Source organism: Eptesicus fuscus, chromosome 8 (assembly GCF_027574615.1).
Source record: "Eptesicus fuscus isolate TK198812 chromosome 8, DD_ASM_mEF_20220401, whole genome shotgun sequence".
Taxonomy (NCBI): Eukaryota; Metazoa; Chordata; class Mammalia; order Chiroptera; family Vespertilionidae; genus Eptesicus; species Eptesicus fuscus.
In genome coordinates, this window is record NC_072480.1 from 64533306 (window position 1) to 64554929 (window position 21624).

Genomic DNA, 21624 nt, shown 5'->3' on the forward strand with positions numbered 1-21624 from the left:
GCTAACTGTGTCGAGTCACACTTGACATCTGAGTGCAAAAGGTTAATTTTTTATCAAATTTTTGAGACTCACCAGTAGTTAGACTAAGCACATTTGAATAAATAAGAATTTTAGGTTCTACCTGAGCAGGAAAGCAAAGTCCATGACATTGCCATATCCTTCCTCCCCTGCCCCACTCCTACCCTATCATTGTCTAAATCTATAAGAATTTATCTTCTTTGATTAGTTGGAAGAAGACCCTGGCAGGGTAGCTCAGTTGGTTAGAGCATCAGCCCAAAATGCCAAGGTTGCAGGTTTGATCCCTGGTTATGGCACATACAAGAATCAACCAATGAATGCATAAATAAGTGGAACAACAAATTGATGTTTCTCTCTCCCTCTCTTCCTCTCTCCCTTCTGCTCTCTCTCAAATCAATAAATTTGAAACAAAAAGAAAGGTAGTCCTGGTTGGTGTGCTTCAGTTGGTTGAGCGTTGTCCAGTGCACCAAAAGGTCCCTGGTTCAGTTCCCAGTCAGGGCACATGCCCAGATTGCATGTTGGATCCCAGGTCAGGGTGCATGCGAGAGGCAGCCTATCAATGTTACACTCTCACATCAGTGTTTCTCTCCCTTCCTCTCTCTAAAATCAGTAAAAACATATTTTTAAAAACATATTTTACCCCAAAAAAGGTATATCTTGATTAGTTGGGAGAAACAGCAAACATTTTCAGTTTAAGAAAAATGAAAAGATTGTGTTATTTACTATGTCAAAGAGAAAATATAGTTTCATTTTGATATGTTTGATTATAGGTCGCACCAGATGTACTACATGTTTGGCTTCCTGTTTCTGGTGTTTATCATTTTGGTTATTACATGTTCTGAAGCAACTATACTTCTTTGCTATTTTCACCTATGTGCTGAGGTATGTATTAGCAGTATTCACTTATGTTAATTTGTACACGGTATTTGTAATTTTGGCATAAGACTGAAACTATTAATTGAAATAATTTTTGCAGATATGTGTCATTAAAGTAGAAATTGACCTGTATTCCTAAGTTAAATGTAGTCCTTTTTAGGATTGAATTAAGATTGTATCCCAGTTCAGTAATAGTATTTACTTTGAGCTTAACTTTAAAATGTTAATTTCCTAAGAATAGCACATCATGCTAAATTTTTATTTTTTTAAATGTCTGACTTAATTAATATTCTTTTTGTAACAGATATTTCCAGACTGAAAATTTAGAAAACATAAACAGATTTTAGTGAAAAAAATGATTAAAACATTACATTGTAATGAGTGATATTCGTGGCAAAATGATGGTATCCTATATAATAGCTTTGAGTTGATGTCTAAAGATTTAGGTTGTGTTAAATCATTTTTTTATAGTTATTTTCTTTACAGGAGATAAAATCTAACTTTGTTAAAATTGAGATGCTTTTTTAAAAAAATTAAGGTTAACAGAACAGTCATGGGGATGTAAGGTACAGCATAAGGAATATAGTCAATAATCCTATCTAATAAAAGAGTAATATGCAAATTAACCATCACTCCGCTACACTCACCAGCCACGCCCACCAGCCAATCAGGAGCAATTATGCAAATTAACCCAACCAAGATGGCTGCGGCCATGGAGATAGCAGGAGGGAGGCTTGGGTTTCCCAGGCAATGGAGGAAGCCAAGCTTTCCACACACCCTGGCCGGCCCAGGCCTCTGCTTAAGGCTACAAAGTTTCAATTGTAGAAGATAAATCCCAAGAAAAATGGTGGCAGCCACGGAGCTGGAGAGAGCAGGCTAGGGTTGTCCCCGGCGATGGAGTTGCCCTGGCCAGCCTAGGCCTCCACTCCAGGCTACAAAGTTTCAATTATAGAAGGTGAATAAACCCCAACAGAAATGGCTGCTGCCAAGGAGCGAGCAGAAGGCTTGGCTCCGCTCCAGGCTACAAAGTTTCAGTTGTAGAAGATAAATATATCCCAGATACCAGGGCCTCTGCTTGGGTCGCCGGGGGGCATGGCCTGCCTGCAAACTACCACAGGCCCTCGCCCAGGCCGCCCCACGCCCCAAGGGAACCCCCACCCTGATCCGAGACACCCTTCAGGGCAAACCAGTTGGCCCCCACCCATGCACCAGGCCTCTATTCCTATCTAATAAAAGAGTAATATGCAGATTGACCATCACTCCAACACACAAGATCAAGATAGCTGCCCCCATGTGGTCAAAGATCTTGCCCCCATGTGGACACAAGATGGCCACCACAAGATGGCCAGCAGGGGAGGGCAGTTGGGAGGGACCAGGCCTGCAAGGGAGGGCAGTTGGGGGCGATTAAGCCTGCAGGGGAGGGCAGTTAGGGGTGACCAGATTGGCAGAGGAGGGAAGTTGGGGGCAAACAGACTGGCAGGGGAACAGTTAGACATCAATCAGGCTGGCAGGGAAGTGGTTAGGGGGTGATCAAGCTGGCAGGCAGAAGTGGTTAGGGGCAATCAGGAAGGCAGGCAGGTGAGTAGTTGGGAGCCAGCAGTCCTGGATTGTGAGAGGGATCCCAGATTGGAGAGGGTGCAGGCTGGGCTGAGGGACACCCCCTCCACCCCCCCCCCCCTGCACCAGGCCTCTAGTATTCTAATAACTTTCCTCATCTATGGTGTCAGATGGGTATGAGATTTATTGGGATGATCATTTAGTAAGTTATATAATGTCTAATCACTGGGTATACACCCAAAATTAATATAATATTGTATGTCAGTTGTAATTGAAAAATAAAAAAAGTTTAAAAAACAAAATAATTTCCCAGAAGAAAAAAAAAATCAAGGTTAAATTCATATAACATAAAATCAGTCATTTTAAAGTGAACATTTCGTTGGCACTTACTACATTTACAGTATTGTATAATCACCACTTCCATCTTGTTTCAAAATATTTTCATCATCCCCCCTAAATAAAACCCTATACCCATTAATAGTTACTTCCCATCCTCCCTCCCCAATCTGCTTCTGTCTCTACAGATTTACCTATTCTAGATATTTCATATAATATGTGTAGCCTTTTGGGTCTGGCTTCTTTCACTTAGCAGACTGTTTTCAAGGTTCAGCATATTGTAACGTATTAGTACTTCATTTTATTTTATAGCTGAATAATATTCCATTGTATAGATACACCCCAATTTGTTCACCTGTTGGTGCACATTAGGTTTGTTTCCACCTTTTGGCTATTGTGAATAGTACTGCTATGAACTTTGATGTACAAATATTTGAGTATCTGTTTTCTATTAGAGGTATATATGTGGAAGTGGAATTACTGAGTCATGTGTTAATTCTTTAACTTTTTTGAGGAACCACCAAATTGTTTCCACAGTGGTTGCACCATTTTACATTCCTACCAACAGTTGCACAAAAGGTTCCAATTTCTCCACATCCTTGCCAACACTGTTATTTTTTTATTTTGTTTTTTTAAATAATAGCCATCCTAGTATGTGTGAAGTAGTGTCTCATTGTGGTTTTTCATTTCTCCAGTGACTAATGATGTTCAGTGTCTTTTCTTGTTTGTTGACCATTCTATATCTTATTTGCAGAAATGTCTATTCCATTTGTTTGCTCATTTATAAATTGGGTTATCTTTTTGTTGAGTTGTAAGAGTTCTTTCTATATTCTGAATATTAGATCTTTATTAGATCTATGATTTTCAAATATTTTTCCCATTCTGTAAGTTGTCTTTTCACTTTCTGGATAATATCCTTTACATGAAAGTTTTTAATTTTGATGAGTCTGATTTTTATCTATTTTTTCTTTTGTTGCCATATCTAAGAATTTATTCCTAAATCTAAGGTTACTTTTATGTTTTCTTCTAATGTATAATTTTAGCTCATATATTTAGGTCATTGATCCATCTTTAGTTAATTTTTGTATATGGTGTTAGTTAAGGGTCTGACTTCATTCTTTTGCATTTGAATATCCAGTTTTCCCAGCACCATTTGTTTAAGAGACTATTCTTTCCTCATTGAATAATCTTGGCAACCTTGTTGGCCATTGGCCATAGATGTATAGGTTTATTTCTGGATTCTCAATTTTATTCCAGTGGTATATATGCTATCCTTGTGCCAGTACCACACTTTTGGTTAGCATAGCTTTGTAGTAAGTTTGAAATCGGAAAGGGTAAGTCCTTCAACTTTGTCCTTGTTTTTGAAGATTATTTTGGCTATTTAGGGCCCCTTGCAATTTCATATGAATTTGAGGATCGGCTTTTCCATTTCTGGGGAAAAAAAGGGGGGGTGGGGAACATTAGAATTTTGATAGGGATTGCATTAAATCTGTAGATCACATTGGAGAGAATGGCCATCTTAACAATATTACGTCTTCTAATCCATAAACATGGGCTGTCTCTCCATTTAAGTCTTCTTTAATTTCTGTTAGCAATGTTTTGTAGTTTTCATTGTACAAGTCTTTCTCCTCCTTAGTTAAATTTATTCCTAAGTATTTTATTCTTTTGGATGCTGTTGTAAATGGTTTGTGAAAAATGTTTGTTTTTTGAATTGTTCATTGCTGGTGTGAGAAACACAAATGATTTTCATGTTGATTTTGTATCCTGTAACATTGCTGAATTTGTTTATTAGCTTTGTTAGTTTTTGTGTGGGTTCTTTTGGATTTTCTAATCTTGGTATGCTTTTCAAATATATTTATTTTTCACATACTCAAAAGGGTAGAAGAGATAGTGAAGTATTTCTTTCACAGATCTCCTGCTAAGATATAAGCCACTTTATGTAAAAGTAAGAACTGCTTTAGCCCTGGCTCAGTTGGCTCAGTTGGTTGGAGCGTTGTCCTGTACACCAAAAGGTTCGATTCCCATTCAGGGCACACATACGTATGGTGTGGGGCAACTGATCGATGTTTCTCTCTCTGTCCCTTCCTCTCTCTAAAAAAAAAATCAATAAACATATCCTCACATGAGGATCTGGGGGGAAAAAAATTAAATAAATAAATGAAAGAACTGTTTTAACTGTTTAAAAGAGCTGTTTAAACTCACCTTGTTTAAATTATCTATATATATAAAAGTCTAAGGGACCGGCTGACTGTCGACTGGCCGACCGGTAGCTATGACGCACACTGATCACCAGGGGGCAGACGCTCAACGCAGGAACTGCTGAGCTGTGGTGACTTGGCAGCTGTGGTTCTTAGGTGACACATCCGGAACCAGAGAGGAGGGAGCCCAATTCTGGAGTGCATCACCTGAGAACCACCCTCTTGCAATTCAGGACCCCTCGGGGGATGTCGGATAGCCAGTTTCCGCCTAATCCCCACAGGGCCAGCCAAGGGACCCCACCAGTGCACGAATCCATGCACCGGGCCTCTAGCCCATTGGCTCCCCACTTCGGGTCTGGCTCCCCAGCAGGCCTCTAACCCATTGCAGAGGTCGTGGGTCTGGCCCTTACAGAAACTTTTTGACTCAATTAGCTAAGTGATGAGACGTGCAGTACCTACTCGCTGCGTCCCCACGTCGGGCCCCTGCGCTTAACACATTGCAGACGGATCACAAGAATTCTCGTGTTTTCTGTTCTAAGGCTTGTGGCCAATCACGAGAATTCTTTTAAAAAGATATTAGCTTGTAAGAACATGTGATAAATAACTTCAAAATGCAATAGGTATTTAATTTTAAAGCGTGCCTTTAACATTTATGTAAGACGCTTTTTGTACTCGTTCAGTAGAAATTTATCTGACCACTGCGTAAAGCTAGCAATAAAACTACCAGCCCGCAGTGTGTTAATATTGATTTCCAATGGAGGCAGCGAATTTTCCTGCTACCCCTCTCAGTTGGGAAACCGGCCACGGCTTCCCTTCTTCTGGGCAGACTAGCACCAGCGGGCAACCTCCGGGAAGGGAAGGAGGTGAAGGAGCAGCTCAGGTGGGAAGAAGGAGGTTCCCGCCACCACAGGACTCCGCCTGGGCAGAAGGGCCTGGGTGAGAGCATGACATTGAGTAGGGTCCTGCCCTAGGCCGACTAGATTCCAGGCTAAGTAAATCCAGTTTGCAAAATAATTGGCATTTTGCAGCTAAATGCCCACAAACTGTCAGTTACTGCCAAACTTAGGGAACAGTGAGATGAAAGAAGCGAGACAGATACAGAGAGAAAGTGACATCATATTGGGAGAAGAGAGGAGGGAGCCAGATTCCGGGGTACGTCACCCGAAAACTAGGACCCCTTGGGGGATGTCGGAGAGCCGGTTTTGGCCCAATCCCTGCAGGCCAGGCCAAGGGACCCCACCGGTGCACAAATCTATGCACTGGGCCTCTAGTGTTAGTAATAACTGAAAATGGATTTCAAACCCCCTTAATAGACTAATCTTCTTCCTAATATAGTTGACCAGACTATAAGATAAGTAATGTTAATTTTTAACTATGTAAATGTAAATAAGCCTTGTAAGTAAATGAATTATCTAAGTAAAAAGTATATTGCTTTTTTTGGGGAAGCATGCATTTTAAAATATAGTTTAACGCTTCATTATTCATAAACTGTTTAAGATTTTCCACATGTTTTTAGCCAGCACTAAGTAGCTCCACCAAAGACAGGGAGTGCTTTTTAGTCCCGTTAGTGAGGAGGGAAATTGACAAAGTTCAGTAGGAGAAAAAGACTGGAACCAATATAAAAAATTAGGTTTATGGGCTATTTCACTTAGCTGTCTTTGATTTGTAACTTTATTCTGCTACATGTTATCTATTAATTGGAAATTAATTCTTGTTCTTTGATTATTTTTCTTTTCTACCTAGGATTATCATTGGCAGTGGCGTTCGTTCCTTACTAGTGGCTTTACTGCAGTTTATTTCTTAATATATGCCATACACTACTTCTTTTCAAAACTTCAGATCACAGGAACAGCAAGTACAATTCTGTACTTTGGTTATACCATGATAATGGTTTTGATCTTTTTTCTTTTTACAGGTAAGAATTTAAATGATTATTTTTAACTAATAAATTTTTAGGCCAGTTATTCAAATTATTTATGAATATTTTCCCTATAAAACCCAGAAGGTTTCTACTACTCAGCACTCCAATATTTAGTCCTCAGTGCAACTAAGTATAGTCTGGTCTGCCCCTCTTTGTGGTGAATATCACTAAACCAAGGTGAGGAAACAGAAGCTAAGGGAAGAAGTCTTAACAGGGTCATTGTTGTGCTAAAAGTACTGGAGTACCTGGACCAGTACATCTCAAGGTTTTCCCCTGTTAAGCTCTTTTTTTTTTAATCTTAATTGTTGAAATTATTGCATATGTCCCCTTCCTTTCCCCATTGACCCCTTCTTAGCCTGCTCCTGCCCCCTGCCCCTGTCCCTCAACACACTACTGTTCGTGTCCTTGGATTATGCATATACAGTAGGTCCTCAGGTTACGTCAGGGATCTGTTACGGCGTACATAACGCAGTTTTTGCCGTTAAGTCAGAACCCACTTACATAAGCACCTACGTCACTCACATGGAGCACATACGCAGCAGTAATGAAGTGAAACAAAAAAAAAATTTAAAAGAAAGATAACAATTCCTGACCTTTACTTGTGGTAAATAAATAATAAAAACCATAAAGCACATATGTACATACGTCGAAATGATGGAACTTTTTTTTTTTTTTTTATAAATAAATGGGAGATGGCGATGTAACCACAAAATGACGTACGCCGAGTCCAATGTAACCCAAGGACTGCCTGTATGCACACAAGTTCCCTGGTTGATCTCTTCCCACCTACCTACCCATTCCTGCCTTCCCTCTGATATTCAACAGTCTGTTCCATGCTTCTATGTCTCTGGATCTATTTTGTTCATTCGTTTATTTTGCCTGTTTCAAAAAAATAGAGTAAAAGTCTCTAGCTACTTAAGTTTAGGAGTAAAGTAGAAATTGGAGAGGTGAAGTCAAGATGAGATTGAGAATAAATGATATCAAGAAAAGATAATCATAGTACTTCCCTTATTCTATAAGTTTTAAACTACAAGTTTAAAATTCAAGTACCTAATGGTGTACAATGTATATTATAGTGGTATTTATGTATGTATTTTTTCTCTAAGATAAGTTTCCTATATCTTAGAGCCCTATGGGTGCTTGTAAGCATGTGTGGAATAACTGAACTAAAAAAATAAAACTCAGGGACCTTTCTTTGTCACAAAAAAATGTATATCTAAAATTTTATCTAAGGTTGTGTTGCATGCTATATGAGGAAATATAGGAGCCCAAAAGAAAAAAATATTTAAATTAGAAATGTTCTACTTTTTACTCATCTGTTAACATTTAAGAGAACTAAGTGGGTTTTTTAAGTGCCCCTGTTGCTATATCAGTATATGACAAGCTTCAGGCACTTACATCAATTCTGTATTCCAGGTCATTGGTCAGACATAATGAGGTTGGTGTTTTCTAAAGTGGGGTATACCCATAGTTACTTCAGGACTCCAGACCCTTATCTAAGTCAGTCTATTTTACAAAACAAAATAATATTCAGTCATTTAAAGAAAAATGCTTTAAGTATTTATATTATATCTATTCCATATTAAGAAAAAGATAAAATACTAAAAATATTTTGTTAAGAATAAAGTAAACATTCTTAGGGTTATCAGTATGGTGATAAAATGTTTTTTTCTCTTCTTAACATACCTTCTCTTAAACATAGGTTGTTTAAATAGATTTATGTTTTCATCATTACTTTTCTGAAATTAATTCTAACTTCATCCCTAGCGAAGCTTACTAATGATCCTTTGAATAATCAAAAGGTACTGTGTATCCTCCCAAACAGTGACTTGTGCATAGTAGGTACTCAGTACATGTATGCTGTGAGAATGAGTATAATAACATTTATAGCTTTCCATAGTAATGTCCCACTTGACTTAGAAAATCTCCTTTAATACTTTTTCTTCATATTACATTTAAAACAATATTGAAAACCAGACATACACAAGGAGTATATATGTCCCCTTTCTGTATTCTTCTGCACCCCCACCTGTTGGCTGTTTCTCAGGGGTAATCCTGGAAAAAATGGTGTGCCTCTCAGTTTTTAAAAATATGTTAGGCAGTTTCATAATTTATATACATCCTTTTGCAAAACAGAGTCTCTAAATTTATCTTGAATAAATCTAAGCATGATATAGTTTTTAAAAGTACTACACTTGAAGTCAGAAAAAACGGATTTGAGTTCTGGTCCTATTTATCAGCCACGGGGCCATTTAGACAATCCCTCGGAGCCTCATTTTTTTCACCTGTCTAGCATTCAGTTTTTTGGAATCTAGATTGATGAAGATACCTATAAATCAAGGCATATATTTTTTCATGAATCATCTCATGTACTCTGCCTGACAGTCTATGGAGGCAGCTAGGGCATATAAAATTATCTCTGTTTCAAACAAGATAAAGAAATGGGCTTGTAAATTCAGTGACCTACTCCAAAGATGTTCTACACACCTCATGACAAATCTGCTCTGTCCTCTGGTACCACACCACCTCTCATTCTCAGTGGGAATGCATCTTTATTATTATCCTAATGATATTGCTTTAAACACTTTGTAAAAACTTTCTGCGTTATTTTATTATAGTTCTTTGAAAACCGGTAATTCCCAATAACTATACTTAGAAAATATCCCCATTTAATTATTCTATGAATCTGATGCTCTAAGCTAGTCATATCAGACCTTGAATTAATTTTAATAGCACCTTTCCATTTTATGATAAAACATTCTTGAAAAGGAAAGGAAAATTGTCATCCTTCTCATCTTAATTTCAGTCTTTTGCATGTAATAAGAAAAACGTATTATAGAAAGCTTAGGTAATCTTATAGTATAAAAAGTTCTTTCTGTCAATTTCTGTAGGAAATTTGATTTCAGGTGGTTGTATATTTTTCAAAAAAGCTCTATGGTATATTCCTTGAAGGTAACAGTTTTTAGTTTTATGGCTTTTTTTTTTAAGGAAACAGTCATTTTAAATCAGTATTTATGTGTAAATTATTAGGCTTTCTTTGAAAAAGCATTTATTTATCTTTTTTCTCTTATAGGAACAATTGGCTTCTTTGCATGCTTTTGGTTTGTTACCAAAATTTACAGTGTGGTGAAAGTTGACTGAAGAAGCCCGGTGTGTCCAGTTAAAACAGAAATAAATTAAATTCTTCATCAACAAAGATCTGTTTTGTGACTACCTTGAGTTTTATCAGACTTATTGGCCTAGTAATCCTTCAGAAACAGTATAATTCTAAATACACCTCTTCCCATACACTTTTCCCCACAAAATGTGTTTTCAACACTAAAACATTTATATGTGATTTGATCAAGTATATATTCAGTTGTTCTCAATGAAGAGCAAATTTAAATATTATGTGCATTTGTAAATACAATAGCTATAAAATTTTCAGTACTTCTAATGACAGTAATAGAGGAGGCCGCATTAAACAATACCAATGAAATGCCGCACAGTTCATTGTAAATAGAATTTTCTAGGCTCGGTAGGTGGAAAGAATTATTTTTCTTTGAAGGAAATAACTTTTTATCATGGTAATTTTGAAGGATGATTCGTATGATGTGTTTATTGGGGGGATGTGGCTTTTTTAAAAAAATTCTGTATTGGTTGTAATTGTTCATACTTTCTTTTCTGTGTTGACTTCATTATTCCCATGGTATTGGCCTTTTAAACTATGTGCCTCTGAGTCCTTCAATTTATAAACTTGTTATCTTAATAAATATTGTAAAAATGTCTTCATTGCATCATTACCTGTTGTATATTCAAAGGGAATCTGTAAATATTGGTGTTTTAAAATGAGTTATACGATTTTATCAGATTTTACTGTTTTTGTTAATGTAACACTTTCTGAGTTTTGATTTAAATGAAATTCCAGTGTCCTGGGCTTTGTGACAAATCTAAAATTTTTACCACTAGGCAGTAATGGAAATTTTAATCATGTATATCTAGCCAGGTAATTGATGTACTGGTAAGTCTAGTAGTTGATATGGGCCTTTACTACATTGTCATTAAGGACTTTATGTTTCTGACCAATTTTTTAAAAATACAGCATTTTTTATGTGTTTTTTTTTTAATCCTCACCTGAGGATATGCCCATTGATTTTTAGAGAAAGGGGAAAGGAGAGAGAGAGAGAGAGAGAGAGAGAGAGAGAGAGAGACATCAAGTGAGAGAGAACATTGATTGATTGCCCTCCATCTTCGCCCCAACCAATAACCTAGGTATGTGTCCTGAATGGGAATCGAACCCAAAACCTTACCGTATATGGGATGATGTTCCAACCAACTGAGCCACACCAGCCAAGGCTGCATTTTTTATGTTTTAAAAGTCGATTTTTATGATTAGCAATGACTGGGAAATCTTCCTCTTTACGATTACATTGTCTTAATTTGGATTTCACAGTTTTATTTCTTAGAGTTAAGAAATAACTATTTCTCTTTCACATACATCTGATTAATTGCAGTTCATTTATGTGGAATATAGAAGTTTGGGATTTCAGAAACATTAGTCTGCATATATCTATGAGAATATTCAACTTGCATTTTAGGGGCTCAGGGCTTGCTGCTTATGAAAGCAAACCAGATACTGTCATTAAACTTACAACTAAAATTACTCTCTTTTGTTCATATGATGTTGGTAGATTCCTGCTCAAGAATTTTATATTGATATCCTTTTTAAAAACTGGCCTATTGGTTTTAAAGAGCGAAGGAGCTTTAGTTATTTTTAACCTCTGAAATAGATTAAATTTAAATAAGTTTAAATAAATTTCAAACATATATCTCTTGCAGAATATTTAGTTTTTTATACATAATACTGTTAAGGTACCATTGCAATAGGTTGGTTGACTAAATAAAGGTTTTATAAAATCCTCAGATTCAGACCCTAGGCTAGTTTTGTTGGTCAAGTTAAGTTTCTTCAGTTTTATTTTTCCTTCAGTGAACAATTAGTTTAGTGATTAAAATAGTCAGCTTACCGTTTTAATGTAACTTTCTTTTTCTTTACACTTTGAAGTAGCCATATTTCACACTTAAACAATGAAGAGGCAATTGGAAAATAAAAGTACTGTATTAAAGGAAAAGACTTAGAGGGAGGATGAGGAAGGAGACTATGAAAAGGCAAGACCAGTGGTGAGGAAGGTAGTGGAAGAAAAGGCCTCTTCTCCATGACTTTTATCCTGACTTTTTAAGTCAGCTGCTGTGTTTTGTTTAGGAAGTTCTCTGGGATAAAAGCACACTGGGTAGGCATGTGAGGTGGTTGATAGACTCTCAGGAGCCTTGTCCTTAGCTTGAGTGTACCCCAGGAAGAGAACAGTTGGGTTGCATTGTGCTCTGAGCACAGCGACTGGGCTTCTCATTGTGGAGAATGACACCCTCACCCCCCCCCCCACCCCCATTCCCCCGCAGAGGAGAAAGGGCTTCTGGCCTGGACCTTTATCCTGCTTCTGATAGGACCAGAATTGCTCAGATAACCAGTGAACCTCAGCTGCTTGGGAAGGTTTTTTTAAAACCCTCATTAATAAAGACCTCTTGCTTCATAGTTTATAATGTAATTATTTATCAGATGTCTGTCTACCGTCCACTAAGATTATAAGTAAGCTTACTGGAATATGGTCTCTAGCTTATCTTGGTTGTCATGGTGCCATGAACACGAAAGGCAGTCATGTGCTTCTGGGTTTTTTTTCCTCTGTCACTTCAGAATTTGTGTCTTTTTTTTTTTTCTTTTTTTTTTTTTAGTGTCCCAACTCTTGACTAATTTGATAATCTTAAACAATGTCAACACATAATTTAAAAAAAATTTTTTTAATGTATTGATTTCAGAGAGATAGAAGGAGAGAGTGAGAAATATTGACTCATTGTTCCACCTATTATGCATTCATTGGTTGATGTCTGCATGTGCCCTGACTGGGGATTGAACCCGCAACCTTGGCCCCTCAGGTCAACACTCCAACCACTGAGCCAGCCGCCCAGCCAGGGCCAAAGTAATCTTAATAAAGCTATTTAACATTTGCACTTTAAGTTTTGTGGCATATAATCAGTACATTAATTGGAAGGAGTGACTGGAAAGTGCTATTTAGGTAATGAGACAGTTTTGGGGAAGTAGGTGAATGTAGACCTTTCTGTGCCTATCAGACCATATAGGGGCACAGGGCTTGTGCATAGTACAGCCCAGAAGTTGTTCTGTGGTCATAAATGGGCATCTTGTACCTTTATTCTAACTTGAAAATACCTGAAATCTGTGCTATCAATTCCTTATACTTTTATATATACTAGCTAAGATAATGTAATGCCACAAGTCACAAAAAAACTTTAAAAAATTATAAAGCATTACAGGTCTTAAAGGTTTTTTAAATCGTTAACTTTAGGCTTTATCAAGGCCTGTTTTTTAATGAACAAAATAAGTAACTGTTAATAGAATGCATTCTTCCTCAGCTTCTGCCAATGGATGGACATTCTGGTGTGTCATCAACATGTAAACTTGTGTCATGAAGAAATGTAATTCCATATCTGTATTTTTCTCCTATAGCCAGAATAGATGGTGCCCATATCATGCCTACAATGAGATCTGTATGTAGAAAATAGTACTTTGCTTTCTCGGGTATATTTACTTTGATAGAACCAAACCTGTTTCCTTCTACTGATTTGTTTTCTCCTTCAATGTGACTTGAAGTTGTAACACTAAAAACCATTGATATTTAAAAATCTGCACATTTCCTATAGCTTTAGAAGTTCTATTGGATTTCTTCAGCCTGCTCATTTTCCCATTTAATTATCTTCTTTCCTTTTCATTCGTTGACCTATAGCTAAATTTGACATTATCATTAATAAAGAATTATGTATTTTGTAAAGAAGAAAACACAAGCTCCAAAAGGTTCTATTATTTCCTTTGGTTATTTTTAGCAAAAAAACAGTCTGGGCCACATGAATGGTATTGACCATGATAAATAAACTGGTCATTCATTTCTCTGAAAAGAATTACAAATACGACAGATATAAGTCAAGAATGACAGATTGCATTCACTTTTAAAAGCTAGTTTTTATTGATACCTTGCAATCAATGACATTGTTTACATAGAATTCAAGTTTAATTTCCTTCCTAAATATAAGCTAAAGCTTTTTGGTTATCATTATTAGCAAAGAAAACCATAGGTGGGTGGGTCAGAGTGAACAAGGCTGTTCTGGCTAAAGCTACAGTCAGACATTTATGTTGTAGCATGTTGACTGGGACTGTCTTGTGTACAGCAGTAAACTAGGGTGTATACTTTTTCAGTGTTTTGTGGTTTTTTTTTTATCTCGCAGGTTCCAGAACATGCTATTTCGAGTCCATAAAAATTACACATCTTAATGTGCATCCAGCCACATTGTCTTGTACATTTGTTCTATGTTCGCTGACAGTTGTTAAACAAATCAGCACTGGCAGAACTTGGCCAGCTCTTCTCTACACTTAGTTTGAACTGTTACCCATGGAAGCAGCTCAAACATAAAGCTACAAAGAGGCTAATTGAAATCAAAATGCTGGGTCATTTCTCATTCAAACAAAACAGATGGCCCTCCTCGCCACACTTCTGTCGGACGTTGGGGGGAGGGATGATTAAATGCATGTTTAACTCCCACACATGCTTCCTGCTCCTTAAAGGAATGACACGCAGCTATTGAAATGCCTGGGTGGGGGAGGTGGGCTTTTTTAAAACAGCAGAGCTTCTTTCCCTTTATTGTGAAGGTTTAAGAAAAAAGCACTTTAATGGGGATATTCAGTATTTACAGTTTCAACTTAGATTCGGAATACCTATTTTAATTTTCACTTTAATTCATGTTTTCCTTTGGAATAGGTAATCCATGCACATGGTAAACAATTCAAAATGTACAAAAGGATATAGAGAAAAGCAAGTCTCCCTCATCCTTCAGTCACTTGAGTTCTCACCCCTGCAGACATCACTGTTAATGGTTTCCTGTGAATCGTTCCAGAAATTCCACCTTTATTTTTAACTACTTACTGAAACCTGTGTGTGGATACCTATTTAACTGACAATGTTAATAGTATTTGGTTTCAAAATGGGCGTGAGGTTTTGTTTTATGAAAGCAACTTTGGAGGTTGTGTTTTTAGTGTACAGCGTGTTCAGCATATTAGCACAAAGCAATACTTAAGTGACACCTCATTGGTATTTAACATGTAAAGTGGTATAAGCCACCTCTTAGGACCTGTTTGGGGAAGAAAATTTGAAGGAGAAACTATTGCTCCAAAGCTCAACTACCCGCAGTCAGTACATGATGACAAAAACTACCCAAAGCATTGCCGGACCCCAGCTAATGGTGTGTCACATGTACAAAAATGTGGCCCCGATTTCTCATCTTTGAAAAACAAAACAATTTGATGCCTGGCTAAAATGTGCACTTGGCAGTTTGGATCCTAGAACCTCCCAGTTTGCCTCGAGCCCAAGGCATAGTCTCCCAGCTTCCTCTCCACTCCCCACCACCACCCGCCAGTCTTATCAAAGCTTAACTTCCCAAGAAGTCACGCTATCGTTTATGTCTACCTCGGGTGTGAATTTTGTTTTTTCGTCTCTGTCAGGGTGGTTGCATTTTTTAGCCCTGTGAGTAACCATGGAGTGAGCTTTGTATGGGGGGAGAGGGGATTAAAATGTGTTAACAGATTGGGGGGGTACACTTCCTTCTCAGCACCCTTGACCTTGCTCCACCGAGGTCACTTAACTTCATGTCTCTGGAGCAACCACGGGGCTGGTTTGAAGGGAATGCCCCCTTTGTTTTCTCTCACCTGTCCTCAGGGCTGTGGCCAGAAGCCCAGGAGATCAGGTACCTCAGAGCACACTCCCAGCTCAGGCTCCAGGTTCTAGCAATTCCCCAAACACATCCTGCTCTGTCCTGGCACCCAGGGTAGTCCCAGAAGGCTGAGTTGCTCCCCACCAACTTAACCCCGAGGTGGTACTGGTTAAAGGTTCCCCTGAGGAAGGAAGAACAGCAGGCCTCACGGTGCTTATGAGTTGCCCTCTACCATTGGAAGGTGTGACCTATTTTCAAAACTGAAATAGCTGTAATTTTATCCTTTCTGACTTACATTTACATTCAAATATTTAATCTGTAGGTTGCTATAGTTATATGTGAGTAGATATATGTGAAATTCTTTTAGTATGACAAAAGGCTAAATGGGAATTGGGTAAAGATGTAATTTTATATTAAGCCACAGTTATCTTTGATCCTACCAATGTTCTAGTTGCATAAAAACAGGGTGGGGCAAAAGTAGGTTTACAGTTGTTCTTATGGAAGATAATCTACACTAATAAAAGAGAAAGATGCAAATTGACCGTACCTTCATGACACCCATCAGCCAATCAGGAGTGAGGAGGCAAATTAGCCCAACAAAGATGGCGGGTTAATTTGCATACACAGGCACTGAGTGGCTGGGGGCAGGACGCTTGCATCATAGCCATGGTGATGATGCAGGCGTTCCGCACCGCCCCAGCCGCTCTGGGCCTCTGGGCAGCGTGGGAAGGTGGAAAGGTGGCTCCGGCAGCCAGGGGAAGGAAGACCCATTCTTGCATGAATCTTCATGCATCGGGCCTCTAGTACAATCCTACCTAATAAAAGAGTAATATGCAAATTGACCGCACCTCTGCTACACCCACAAGCCATGCCCACCAGCCAATCAGGTGTGAATATGCAAATAAACCAACCAAGATGGCTGCAGCAGTGGAGAGCAGGAGGGAGGCTTGGGTTTCCCCTACCCTTGCTGGCCTTGGCCATGGTCAGAGCTGGGCGATGGGAGCCAGCTGATGTCCCCTGCAGGCGATCAGAGCCAGCTGGGGTCCCCTGCAGGCGATTGAAGCCAGCTGGGGGTCCCTGCCCAGGGCCTGAGCCTCAAACAGAGGCTTTTGGCCTTGGCTGGGGGTGGAGCTGGGCGATTGGAGCCAGCTGGGGGTCCATGCCCAGGGCCAGAGCCTTGGCCAGAAGCTTTCAGCCTTGGCTGGGGGCGGAGCCTGGATATCTAGCCAGCTGGGGGTCCCCTGCCAAGGGCTGGAGGCTTTAGGCCTTGGCAGGGGCGGAGCTGGAAATCAAAGGAGATAGGTGTGAACTACAGAGGAAACACCTTTTCTGACAGCTCATTGGCTAAGCTCCCTGTATGCCACTGGTAATATTCTTAGTAACTTGGGTATAAAAATTCAAAAAGGTGATCTAGGGCTTTTCCACCACACTCCTGGGGAAAAAAACGAAGGTCCGCTGCTGGAGGGCTAAGAAATGTCATAACCTGCCCTACACGGTTTGTCTCAGTGGATAATGCCTTGGTTTGCCAACCGCAGAGTCCAGGTTAGATTCTGATCAAGGGCATGTACCTAAGTTGCAGGCTCCTCCCTGGCTGGGGCCCAGGTCAGGGCTCATGCAGGAGGCAACCAATCAAAGTGTTCCTCTCACTTTGATGTTTCTCTCTGTCTTTCCCTTTCTCTTCCACATTCTCTAAAAGTCAATGAAAACATATACTCAGGTGAGGATAAAAAAAAGAAAGAAAGAAAGAAAGAAAGAAAGAAAGAAAGAAAGAAATGTCATATCCTATGAAAATAGATACATCTTGAAAATGCCTAAAGAAAGTTGTCATTGTTTCATGGTGAAGGGACGGGAGTCCGTGTTGATGAAAACACCTTGGTGGCTGCGGTGACTGGCAGTGGCTCCAGCAGCGGGGTGATGGGGCTGGTGCCTTTCCCTGATCAGCCCGGTTGTCTCTCACAAAGGGAGGCCAGACTGCGACTTATGGGGAGCGGGCCTAAGCTGTCAGTAGGACATCCCCTGAGGGCTCCCAGTATGTGACAGGGGGCAGGCTGGGCTGAGGAGACACCCCCCCCCCCAGTGCACGAATTTCGTGCACTGGGCCCCTAGTAATAAACAATAAAACAAGAATAAAACTGTTTCATGTACTCAGAACTGTCAACATACTTTTGCTCCACCCTGTATTATGGTTTGACATTTGCATTATTTATCCTGATTTTACCAGATGTTCTATATATGCATTTTAAAGAGTAATATATTAGTCTTTATTTTCTTAAAACCATATTGTGACCACTATGGGAAGGAGAGGATGTTAGCATTGTTGTTAAGAGCATGGAGAGTGCCATACCCTAATCTTGCTCACGGGCAAGGAGCTGACCTGTGGTTCATTTTGAGGGTTTGAGATGCTGGTTGTGTGGTAGGAGGCAAGCCAAGTCCCTTCCAGTCAACGCAAGGGATGACTGTGGAAATCAACTGGAGGTTGACCAATGTTCATTGACTGGGCCCTAATGGTTGAGGAGCCCAGATCTACTGGTTTCCTGATGAACAGAAAATATGAATCAAATATAGGAGAGGATGTGGCAGTTGAATGGCAACTGTCATTGAGACATAATGTGGAGAGGTAAAGGGAGGACACTGATTGGTCTCTGTGCCGCCACTCTGCTGTGCTACTTGCTCTGAAAAAGTGAAGTGGCCTCTTGACTGAAGTGATGCTCAAAGTGTCGCCCTTGGTTCGTGCCTTTTATTTCCGTGTGTGTGTACTGGGCAGGGCAGGAAGCCAAAGCTGCAGGAGTCTGTGAGCACCCCACAAGCACTGAGGGTGAGAGATCCAAGTGGGTGGGGTGCCCAAGGGTGTGGTAGGAGAGAACTCACGGCACTCTCGGTCTGTGGGCACGCAGCAGTCCTGGGGGAAAGGAAGAAGGGATTTTGGATGTTGGGGGAGGGAGCGAGTTCAGATCCTGGTGGGGCCTCTAAAAGAGGAGATATATATATATTTGCCGAAACCGGTTTGGCTCAGTGGATAGAGCGTCGGTCTGCGGACTGAAAGGTCCCAGGTTCGATTCCGGTCAAGGGCATGTACATTGGTTGCGGGCACGTCCCCAGTGGGGGATGTGTAGGAGGCAGCTGGTCGATGTTTCTCTCTCATCGACGTTTCTAACTCTCTATCTCTTTCCCTTCCTCTCTGTAAAAAATCAATAAAATATATTTTAAAAAATAAAAATAAAATAAAATAATAAAAGAGGAGATATATAAGAGAATAGGAAAGGTCCAATGACAGATTTCACCTCTCCTGAATTTCCTTCCCCAACAGTCTGCTTTCTCATCCTGAGCTGACATTGGTTTTCGCCATAGTTACCTGTGTCTGTTTAACCTTTGAGACTTCAGGCACCCACGACTCCCTCTTTGCCTGTTAAAGTAGAATATTCTGAAAGGGAAAATCATGACCCTCAGACAAATATAAAGTGCTTACATGTGAAAGATTTTATTTAACTCATAAATTAATGAAAGAACCAGTAAGATGTTCAAACCAGGTCAAATGAGATTTAGACTTAGATTGATATACTCTACCAGACTAAATTCTTTTGCATTACTATGAACAGGACTCATTGATGTTGCTAGAGAGAGAAAATGTTTGCACGACTGTCCATTTTCTACAAGTTTACTTCTATCTTTATTTCTATCTAAACTAGTCCAAACACAATCAAAGGTGCACGCCCCCTTACAAGATCCTGTACTCCTAGACATACAACTTTTCGGGCCAGGGATGAATGGGAAGGAACCTGTCACTAATCCATAACTGTACCTGAACTCAAACCCCAGTGGGTCTGGTCCAGTCTGTCTTTCCTGGGCTGAGCTGAAGTCATCTTATTAGTTGGCCTCCTCCCAAGGCCATGTGGGCCCCACTTGATCTGCATCTACATCCCTGGGACCCTTTATTATTTGGTGCCTTAAGGGAGAACAGACCCTTTACCTATAGTCCAGCATTTTGCCACTTTGTCTTATTTAATCTACTGTGGCCAAAACTCTGAACATAGTCCCAGCTTGACCACCCACAGCTGCTCCTTAAGGTCTGCATCTACTTTCTTGATTCCAAGTTGGGAAGCCAAAAATCTGCTCCTTTAGTACAGTCCTTCCTCACCCCTCCTTATTTTAGTGATCATTTTATGGAATAGGCAGATTACAGTTCACAATGAGGCATAAAAAAGGATTTAACAATATAAACATTTTTGACAATATTTAAAACATTTATTCAATTTGAGTCCTGATTATATGTTATGCTTTATGGTAAGAGCTAAGATAGATTTTTTTTTTAAAGGCCAGTCTTCACAATCTAATGGGAATAATAGCCAGGAAAGCAGATAATTACCAAACTAATGATCTGAGAAGTGTCATTACTATACATGGCCTTCTGATGTCCCCATCTTTTTCTTTTTTAATCCTCACCCAAGGATATGTTTTGCTATTTATTTCTGAGAGAGAGAGAGAGAGAGAGAGAGAGAGAGAGAGAGAGAGAAGAGAGAAAGGGAGAGAGAGAAACATCGATTGGTTGTCTCCCGTACATGTCCCAACTAGGGATTGAACCCACAACCTAGGTATGTGTCCTGACCAGGAATTGAATCCACAGCCTTTTGGTGTACTGGACGATGCTCCAATCAACCCTGCCAGGGTTGATGTCCCCATCTGTTAAAGGCTTCATGCTTTGCCTGGATTCCCCATAGCTCTTGAAGAGCATATCCTTTAAGTTACCCCAAGGACCTCTTGTGCACAAAAGATGACTTATTGGGACAAGCCATTGCCACATAGGCAGGGTTTTCCAAATCTCACCTTGGATATTTTTTCCCATAGATATATTAGTTAATATGCTTTTGGCTCTTCCCTTTTTCGGCCAGTGTAGAAGTGCCAGTGGTCAAAGTGAAGTTCAATCCCTTTGTGACTTCTGACTGGAGCAAGAACCATAAAAAGCATTTCAACGCACCTTCCCACATTTGCAGGAAGAGGATGTCTTCTCCTTTTGCCAAAGAGCTGAGACGGAAGTACAGTGTTCGACCCATGCCCATTCGAAAGGATGATGAAGTTCAGGTTGTGCAAGGACATTACAAAGAGCATCAAACTGGCAATGTAATCCAGGTTTACAGGAAGAAATAGGTCATCTCCATTGAACAAGTACAGCAGGAGAAAGCTAATGATGCAACTGTTTATGTGGGCATTCACCCCAGCAAGGTGGTTATCACTAGACTAGAGGGGGACAAAGACCGCAAAATGTTCCTTGAATGTAAAGCCAAATCTCACCAAGTAGGAAAGGAAAAAGGTAAATACAAGGAAGTAACAATTGAGAAGAAGCAGGAATAAAGTAATCTTATATACAACTTTCATTAAAAACTTGAAAAAAATAAATATGCTTTTGGAAAAATCTGGGTTTGATTAGGAAAGAGAAAGGGATAAAGAGTCCTGAGTAGATATTATGGGTTAATTGTGTGCTCCCCACAGAAGGTACCTTGAAGTCCTAACCCCCAGCACCTCTAGAATGTGACCTTATTTGAAAATAGGATTGTTGCAGATGTAATGAGTTAAGCTGAGTGTAGAGTGGCCCCTAGTTCAATGGCTGGTGTCTTATAAGACGAGGTGAACAGCATATGAAGATGGAGACAGGCATGTGATGAATAAAGCAGAGATTGGAGTGGTGCAGGGGTAAGCCAGGAATGTCCAGGATGGGCAGAAAACCGTGAGAAGCTAGGGAGAGGCAAGGAAGGACCTCCCCTACAGGTTTCAGAGGGAGCAGGGCCCGTGGACCCTTGATTTTAGACATCTAGCCTCCAAAACTCTGAGAGAACAAATTTCTATTGTTCTAAGCCACCTGACTTGTGGTAATTTGTTACGGCAGCCCTAGGAAACGCACAGCAGGCAACCAATAATGGC

The 21624-nt window shown here is 39.7% G+C and overlaps 1 protein-coding gene and 1 pseudogene across 1 annotated transcript in view; both read left to right on the forward strand.

Moving 5' to 3' along the window:
• TM9SF2 (transmembrane 9 superfamily member 2) overlaps positions 1 to 10673 on the forward strand; it is a 71158-nt gene extending 60485 nt beyond the window's left edge. Inside the window, exons 15-17 of the mRNA XM_008143969.3 lie at positions 789 to 900; positions 6729 to 6900; positions 9980 to 10673. Of these exons, the coding sequence (XP_008142191.1) occupies positions 789 to 900; positions 6729 to 6900; positions 9980 to 10047 (352 nt within the window). The 3' untranslated portion in view covers positions 10048 to 10673. The remainder of the gene's footprint in view (positions 1 to 788; positions 901 to 6728; positions 6901 to 9979) is intronic.
• Positions 10674 to 18416: 7743 nt separating this feature from the next.
• On the forward strand, positions 18417 to 21087 carry LOC114232354 (60S ribosomal protein L26-like; annotated as a pseudogene).
• Positions 21088 to 21624: the final 537 nt, after the last annotated feature.